The 9,460-nt window shown below is 40.8% G+C and overlaps 1 protein-coding gene across 1 annotated transcript; it reads left to right on the top strand.

The window, feature by feature from the left end:
• Positions 1 to 338: 338 nt before the first annotated feature.
• Positions 339 to 9,184, top strand: chrna4b (cholinergic receptor, nicotinic, alpha 4b). The gene is made up of 6 exons (XM_070839091.1): positions 339 to 390; positions 3,128 to 3,279; positions 5,172 to 5,216; positions 5,306 to 5,415; positions 7,101 to 8,538; positions 9,059 to 9,184. The coding sequence occupies exons 1-6, from the start codon at positions 339 to 341 to the stop codon at positions 9,182 to 9,184; spliced, it is 1,923 nt and encodes a 640-aa protein (XP_070695192.1).
• Positions 9,185 to 9,460: the final 276 nt, after the last annotated feature.

Below are 9,460 nucleotides of genomic sequence, written 5' to 3'. Positions count from 1 at the left end.
AGAAGAGGGGGATAAGCCACACTTGGATGAAGGATTCCATTGGAGTGAGGAGGGACTTTCAAGTGGGACTTTGATCAGGGAAACTAAACTACAGGTCTGAGATCCTTCACACTCGCACTCAGACCGGACAGAAGAACGAGTAAAGAGATGGACAGATGGAACCAAGAGCAACGCGAGGCTGACACAGTCCGACATGACCTCTCCATCTGGCTGTTTAACCTAACCTGAACCTCCTGAAGACTTGTTTTTACAGGACACATGACTGACCACTGGGACTGAAATCCAGCTGAAGTTGGAGGGAGTTCTCTCACAGAGTTGGATACTACTAAGAGGGAGCTATGGATATATACAAATGTTTGAGCTTAATTTTCTTCACTCTTCCTCCGCAAGGTAAATCATTTCCTCCTTCCTCTCTCATTTTCTCTATGAGCATAAGGGACTGTGTGAAAATTAATAGAAGGGGAGGGAAGATGGGGTGTCAGAAAAGGGGGAGAATTTGTAATTTTGTAAAATGTAATTTTTTGCCCAAACAGAATTAACAAAAAAATGTATTTAGTCAAGTAAGGCTGAAAGCAAACAGACATAAAGGTTCAGTTCACCCAAATTACCCCTACTGCTATTTGATATTATGTCTTTGTATTTCTTCATGTCTATAGACTGTATTTATTGGGAGAGCAGGGCAAGGGGCTTAAACTTTTACTCATCAGATATTATACATTTCTTAATACATTTTGGGGCAAAACATTGCAGTTTTGCCTGGACCTGGTTCACTGTTAGAAGTTTAGCCATTAATGCGACTTCTCTATTTTGTCACGTTTGCCGTAAATATATTACTTTGAGATACTGAAGGTAGGCGATAGTAAGGGGTTTTAAAGAAAACATTAGCTTTCCTCAATAATGCTCCAGTCCCATTAATAATTACAAAGTCAAGGATTCATTCTGAAGAATAATCTGACAACCCTCAGGACACAAAAAATGTTGTTATCAAGTTTTCACTGGATAAGGAGGTAGAAACTGCCTTCGTTGCTTAGTGACCCGGCAACAAGCTTTATCTACCTAGTTCAGGAGCAGCACTCAGTTGTATAAAAAGTGATATTTGCTGCTCATGCATTATTGGCCTGTGAGAGCACATTGATCAAATGAGGACAGAACTGGGTCCAGTAGCCCTGACATATCTACATAACTAGCAGGGTGGTTGGTTTTGCTTCTCCAAACTAAAAACATCAGCGAATTAACATGACTAGAAATGATATTTGCGCATTATTTTGTACCAGATGTTTCTGGATGATTAACACCTTTCTGGATAACTGTCTGCATAAATAAATGGTGAGAGCATGCTGGTAAACCACTGATGAAAAGCCTCTAGCAGTATGACATGATTTAAAAGGAGAGTGAACTGAATGTGCTCTTTAAAAAAAAAAAAAGGGAAAGAAAGAGTTGAGTAATTGTGTGACAGTCAACAGGAATGAAAAGTTTCAGTGTGAACAGTGTGAATTTTCTCCATTATAAGTAGCTGGTAACAGCAGTCTGTACAGGTGCTATTCATAGTGCCCTGTAAAGCACACTGAACAGTAGTAAAGTCATCAAACAGTTGCCTCCTCTCTCCTGAGCACATTACTGCTCTGACCTGTACGTTGTCAAAGTCAGGACACCCTGCGAGCTCCCCCATCTAAACCCATTAGCTGCCAGGCAGCTTTAGAATCTACTGGAGCGTCCCCCCTTTATTTAATGTCAGCTGCATTCAACAGATGTCGCTCTGAGCTGATGTGATCAAGCAACGGTACCTCAGTCGGTTTCTCTCATCTGAAAATGTGGAGACATTTCAAGGTTGTTAGACGCCTGGACACGTCAAACACATTCTGATGAAAACAGGAAGGGAAGACGTGGAGGGAAGAAAGAAACTATATCCATTTAATAAGATATTGATCTCGAGCCTTTAAAAATTGAGGACGCCAGTTTTCAGGCAACTGAATGACAGCCCATCAGCTTTGATTGAGTGGGCTGGAGGACCTGAGAGAAGGCCAGCAGCATGACAATACTTGTGACGCTATTGTAGGAATAGGAGTTAGAACAGCAGAGCATTGTTGCCTAAGCCAGGGAGATTGATAGATAGTCCTCCTGTGCAATCACATGGCTCATGTTATAATGAGGTTACAATGAAATACACCCTCAGCTCCTGCACAATTAATATTTTGTACAATAGCCAATAAACAATATTTACAATATAATGCTCCGCACACAGTAAAGACAAAGACAAGTACGCAGTGGTGCCAGGCATAATAAAGTATTAGTGAGGCTTATAAAACAACCGCAGCATATGATGTATTGCTGTGCCACTGAATTACCTGCACAGACGCACAATGTCCAGGATAGAAGAATGCCTAATTGAATATGAAAAAGGGTTGGAATACAAAGGACATTGTACTGTACAGGCCGAGGGACGATCCCCGTCTCTTTAATTGTTCCCCAGACCTCGTTAGGACATCCTCAGTGCTATGTGAGCTGATTGCAAAGGCGCATGGGGGGGGGGGGGGGCATGGGGGGGCATGGGGGTTGTGATTGAGTTGCTCCATTAGTGTGGCCGTGGCAGAGACACACTGAGCCAGAGAGGGCGAGGAGGTGAGGCCGACGGGGTGAGAGAGGGATGAGACGTCTCGACAGATCGCTCCATCAGCACGTCTGTTTGGAGACACAACGGATGTCCTCAGATTCAGATTCATCCTTCCTCTCCTTCCTTCTCTCATCTCTAATCCCCCCCCCCAACCCCCCTTCTCTCTCCCTGTTTGTCTCATCTCTCAGATACAGTCTCATATAACAATACGCCACCTGTATAATAGAGGTCACCCTCCTTTTAGATTACACTCTGTATCTACAAATGTGTATTCTTTACATTGGCATGGTAGCATCAGCTAAATCCATCCTAGATTAATGCATTGTATATAGAACATATATTCACTGTTAATATGATGCATTTGAAATCACGCTATCTATATGCAGTCTAAAGCAAGGATCTAAATGTATTGATTTAAACTACCAAAAAGACATTAATTGGCACATAATGGTTACAAATGGCCACGTCATTAGTTTGAATTTTCCTTGTGTCGAATCTTGTCTTCTTTCTCCTCAGTTTGTTCCCAAGTTGGACCTCGTGCCCATGCTGAGGAGAGGCTGCTCCAGGATCTGTTTGCACATTACAATAAGCACTCCCGGCCTGTGGAAAACACTACGGACACAGTGCTAGTCCACTTTGGACTGTCTATTGCTCAACTTATTGATGTGGTGAGTAAAATCTCACATTTCACCAGTAATACCAGATATCACTATTAAGGTCTAACTGAAATTAAATCGCCTTTTTGTGTTACTGCTACAGCATACGTACCTGTTCTGTAAACTTGTCCTGTTAGAGGAAAAAATCAGAATCAAAGGGAATCAAAGGGGAGATTTATATTTGTTTGACTCATAATGGTGCCCCCAGTGGTCAATGAAATCATAAATTCTCCGTATGTGCAGACGATGTGTTAGTTTATTTGTCAGAACCTTTGAATTCAATCCCAATGACTGATGACTGCTTGGCTTCATTTAGTAAGTTCTCAGAATAAAAAGTGAATGTAAATAAAACCGAAGCCTTGGCTGTAAACTCATCATGGCATCTTCATATCACATGACTTGGACAAGTTAAATAAAAAGAATAATGGCAAATTATTACATGACATAGCCATAGATCTTAACAGCTGTTGCTGCCTCTCACTTTATTAGTTAGAATGTGTTAATTTGAAATAAAGAAACGCTACACATTAGCGAAGACATATAAGAAAAAATTTTCTCAGGAATAAAGTTACAAACTCAAACATGGTGGGAGTTTCATTGTTTAATGGTTTCATTGTATCCTGAACGCACCTCAGGCAGACAAGTGAATACGGGAGAAACTGCAGTGAAAGGATTGCACACCATACACATATATTCTTGACAATGTGAATTACTTTATAAGCCACCTATAGACCCATTGTTAGTCATACTTGGGGTATTGCTTGGACAAATAGGAGATAAGAAAAAATAAATACTCAATAGAAAAAATTACTTTTATATTGAGACTGTAGACAATTTACAGAGTCGTGATCAGTTAGTTTGCAGGTTGTGGGAGAAGAGTGGCTCTAGATAGGCTTACCTGAAGGACAGGTTCACCTGTATATGGAGAGGTTACTGGCATCAGTGTAATTATACAATCTTATACTTTGGTGTGTTTTCATGTTGATTTTTCATTTTGTCAAATTTGTCCTGGATGAGTTATGTTGTGGTGGAGTTGCAGTTCAATAAATGATACATGTTACTCTTTCTGTTTCATGTATTATACCAGTGTGATCATAATAGCTACCAGCTCAAAGCTACAGGAGGCAAGAGAGATGAATCTAAATATACAGATCACTTATCAGCGGATATGAAACCACAACAGAAGAGACTGAATTATTTTCCCAAATTAAATTCACTTGTCAAATATGCTAACACTGGCTGTAAATATTCAAAACTGTCTCCTAAACAGCGATCCAGATGCAGCTGGTCTTCATTCTCTCTTGTCTCTCTGGAGTTTTAAAGATGTGCATTGTGCACCAATTATGTCGCAGAGTTTCTGTTGACTAAGATAAAACTCTTTTATAACACCTCTAACTGCCATTTGGAGCCATGCAAAGTTGCCTGGCGCAGCTTCAAGATTGGCTACATTGAGCCTGCATTGCTGCAGGGATGATTCTCCAGGTTTTTGACACACAATTAGGTGACAGTGCCTGCTCCACATGCCTGGTGGAAAGAGTCAGCTCTGGGTGAAGTTGTCTTCTCCTACAGAGTGTTTTTCACTGACTGCTGTGTCATACTGTAGATGCTGCTGGGAAAGAGCTGGAGAAAGCAGCTTGCCAGTAGTGGCAGCAAAGCAACAGATACAGTACAGTGGGGGTGTTTTTTGCCTTATGCACAGCCTAATATTTTGTCTCTGTCTTTATAAACAGAGGGTATGAATGCTGGTTTGTCCTTCAGTGTATCTAGCAGCTTTGAAAATAAATGAACAGAAAATGAGACGTTCGGGGAAATCTACCTATGTGATGAAGTCCAGCCTGACATACAATTAATCTGAAAGATGATGAATGTCACAACATTTTTCTCCTCTGTTCACATGAAATAAGGATGAGAAGAACCAGATGATGACCACAAATGTCTGGGTCAAGCAAGTATGTGATGATGAGAGACAAAACACATGCTAAAGATACAGCCTTATATAAAGCTACAGTATATAAATATGATTCATGTTTTCCTTCAGGAGTGGAATGATTACAAACTCCGCTGGAACCCGGAGGAATATGAAAATGTCACCTCTATCCGTATTCCCTCAGAGCTCATATGGAGGCCCGACATTGTCCTCTACAACAAGTGAGAATGTGATATTAAATGTTTCCATTTTCAATGCAAAAGGAATCTAACAGAATATTATAAGAACCAATAACATCTAATGTTCTGACTTTGATGATTTAATTCCAACAGATGGTATGACTGGAGGGAAAACATGAAGATAATTGTGCCAAACATCTTGCCTAGTGCCAGTGTCATAAAGTAATTTAGCAAAAATAAATGTGAACAAGGTCAGCTTTAATGGATGTGGTTACCGACAAAGCTCGGAACATTGTACAATACAACACATTAGGCAGGAAATTAGGAGATGAAATGCAACTGGATGTGTTTCAAAGGTCTTCATAAAATGCATATGTGATTGTGTGAGTCTCTCAGGTACACATGCATTCACTTCACCCAAAATAAAAGAAATCAGCCATACATGAAAAATAGTCAAATTCACATTTCTTTATACAAACATCATTATGCTTTCAGGTTCAGGCATTCATTTTTTGAAACTATTAAGGCAAAGCATGGTAACCTTTAGAAATTAAGTCTTAGTTCTCCATGTAATGCTAACTAAAATGACAAAACTACATGAAATGAATATAATTACATTCAAAGAGATACACAGATACCAGAGAGTTTTTTTTATTTGTGATGTACCTCTTAGGAGAGTTCTGAGCTGCAGATTCTGTTGGTAATAGGCTGATATTATTCTTGCCCTGATGCAGCTGTTAAATTCAGTTCTCAGTCTATAACTACACCAAACTATCCGACTGAGGTTGATTTCTTTTTGTAATACTGGATCAGAATAAAGGTAAACATGCATTGACTTTGATGCCAAGGAAAACTGCTGGCGTGTGTGTTTGTGTGTATGTTGCCCTTGATTGATAGGGTAAAACACAGGATTGTATTTGTCAACAAGGAAGGAATCCAGGGGACTATGGCAGGCAGATGTTTGGAACAGATACAGACAGAACAGAATGAGGGAAACATGGATGATCCAAGATTTTAACAAAGTGTGCAGATGACTGGGTCAGATGATGAGTTCAGGCAGGAAGTGTTGCCTGGTGCTCAGGTGTGTAAGTGCAGGGCTTAAATGACATGAGAAGATCAAAGCAAAGATTTATCAGATTATAGAGGCAGGTGATGGGGAGAGGGGGATGGGGCAGCTGTCACATTCAGTCTTTCAGGCTTATAAATGTGAGTGTCATCGGCATAGAAATATTAACAAATATTGCCCCTTTGCAAAATTTGAGCTTATACAAGCTTGTAGAAAAAAGTCAAAAGAAAAGATTTTAATCAGTTGTAATAAGAAGTATTATAGTAATGTTTATGGCATTTTATATGAACTAAGACTGTGCTTAGCGCTAAATCATGTTTTCACTTTGGTAAGTGTTTTAAAAACATGCAAGCTTCAGTCAAAGGTGTAAAGTATTGAGTGTGAAAGTTTATGCTTGACCTTGGAAACAGTATTCTTAAAAATGAAACCTTAAATAAGAGTTCACATACAAACATTTCCTGCAGCTTTTGAATAAGAACTGACTCCATCCACTGATGACCATGAGATGTGGTTGAAAACTAGTATTTTTCGAGTTTCGATTCAAAAGACACTGGAGTACTGGTTTATAGAGCTTAGCCAAAAAATCATAAAATGTAATGTAAGTAAATTTTGAAAATTGTTTCCACTTTTCTCCCCCTTATATCCGATTCTCTATTTATAGCGCTGATGGCGACTTTGCAGTGACTCACCTCACAAAGGCACATTTGTTCTATGATGGCCGGATAAAGTGGATGCCACCAGCCATTTACAAGTCTTCATGCAGCATAGATGTCACCTTTTTCCCTTTTGATCAACAAAGCTGTAAAATGAAGTTTGGCTCCTGGACCTATGACCGTGCCAAGATTGATCTGATCAATATGGCCAGTGATGTGGACCAGATGGACTATTGGGAGAGCGGCGAGTGGGTAATTATCAATGCAGTGGGCAAATACAATACCAAAAAGTACGAGTGCTGCACAGAGATCTACGCAGACATCACTTACTACTTCATAATCCGCAGGCTGCCGCTGTTCTACACCATCAACCTTATAATCCCCTGTCTTCTTATCTCCTGTTTGACTGTGCTCGTATTTTATTTGCCATCGCAATGTGGAGAGAAGATCACCTTGTGTATCTCAGTGTTACTCTCCCTAACAGTATTCCTCCTGCTGATCACCGAGATTATACCGTCTACATCGCTGGTGATTCCACTGATTGGTGAATACCTACTGTTCACCATGGTGTTTGTCACGCTCTCCATCATAATTACTGTGTTTGTGTTAAACGTACATCACCGATCACCACAAACCCATGGCATGCCTCACTGGGTGCGGAGAGTATTCTTGGATGTAGTGCCTCGGGTCCTCTTCATGAAGCGTCCGCCAGGCACAGCCAAGCAGCACTGCAAGAAGCTCATCGAGATGATGCACCGTCCAACCACCATATCTGCAACAGGCAACTCGCAGGCCTTTTGGACAGGGTTGGAGACGGGGCTGAGACAGATGGGCCAGGTTGAGAATAGACTCCCAAAGACTCCATCTGACAGTCCAAGCATCCTTGTCTGCTCACCCTCACCAACCTCTTCCCCTCTTAAGGATTGCAATGATGAAAATCACTCACTGAAGGCCAACATTTTCTGCCAATCCACATCTGGTCAGTACTCAATTCTCTCAGAGAAACAATCCCTTCACGGTCACATCTCTGCAGCCTCATCTTCCTCCCAATTGTCCCTACCCCCAGCTTTGCCACTGGGCCCTCTTCACAGCCTATCCAGGGAGGAAACAAATAAACTTGCCCCAAATGGCCGCTCCCTCAGTGTAGAGCAAATGAGTGACCAACAGAAGGAGCTTCCTCAGAAAGCTGGTCATCGGTGTCGTTCCCGCAGCTTCCAGTACTGCTGTCTGCATGATGAAGGGCCTGGGGTCATTCGGATTGCAGGGTGGATGAAGAAACAAGCCTCTGCAGATCACCCAGCAGAAACCCTCACTGCAGAGTCCACAAAAGATGCGAGTACCCAACAGGACTGCATAATTCCAACTATTTCCCCAGCTATGCAACGGGCCATAGAGGGAGTTCAGTACATCGCTGATCATCTCAGGGCAGAGGATGCAGATTTTTCAGTGAGTTGACCGATATCATTTTTATACAAGTAATCAGTGAAGCCTTGTTAATGGCAAAAGAGTTTCTAAATGTTCATGTAGTGCTTATATTCTTAAAAAGTCTCACAAAGCTCCTTATAACTCAACTTACATAACATACTTCTCAGTGTATATGGGCAACAGGTTATGCCATTGTCTGCCAGATTGTTGTAAAATGACAATCAGTTCATTGAGACTTTACTCTATCACTTTAATATATATATTTAATATATATTTTATATATATATATATATATATATATATATATATATAGCCAGAGAAGGCCCGTCTTTCAGACAAAGGGACCTCGGTAATTTGACCTTGAATTTTTCATAAGACAGAAAAGCAAGGATTGAGTGGCATTTAGAAGGTAGCTGCCTCATAATGAAAAAATCAGCCATTCGAGAGAAATCAATCAAGGGTAAAAACTGACAGCTGGTAAAAAGAAAGGTGTTGTGGTGTGAAATTTGAAATGCCCCTTTCTCCTTCTTCTTTGCGCTAGGTGAAGGAGGACTGGAAGTATGTGGCCATGGTCATTGACAGGATATTCCTCTGGATGTTTGTACTGGTGTGTATACTGGGATCTGTTGGACTCTTTCTTCCTCCTTGGCTGGCTGGAATGATCTAGAAACTCACCACTGAAGTAAAAGGAGCCCAGAAACACTGACTGAGGAAGACATGATGTCTAGTACTGTAAAAAAAAGATTTATCATTTATCTTTTTACTTTCTGTTTTTCAAAGGAGCTACTCCTTGCGCTTGCCTGGGTTATCAAAAGGTCACTCTCAGAGAAACGAGATTAAATATCTATCATTGATTCCAGTGAGAATATAAATTCTTTATGAGGGCAAGAGGCCAACAGCAAAAATATCCTTCCGCACCACTCCATTTTGACATTGAGCCGTA

This window comes from Pempheris klunzingeri, chromosome 11 (genome assembly GCF_042242105.1).
Source record: "Pempheris klunzingeri isolate RE-2024b chromosome 11, fPemKlu1.hap1, whole genome shotgun sequence".
Taxonomy (NCBI): domain Eukaryota; kingdom Metazoa; phylum Chordata; class Actinopteri; order Acropomatiformes; family Pempheridae; genus Pempheris; species Pempheris klunzingeri.
Note: the sequence above shows the minus strand (reverse complement) of the source record. Positions and strands in the feature narration are given on the sequence as shown.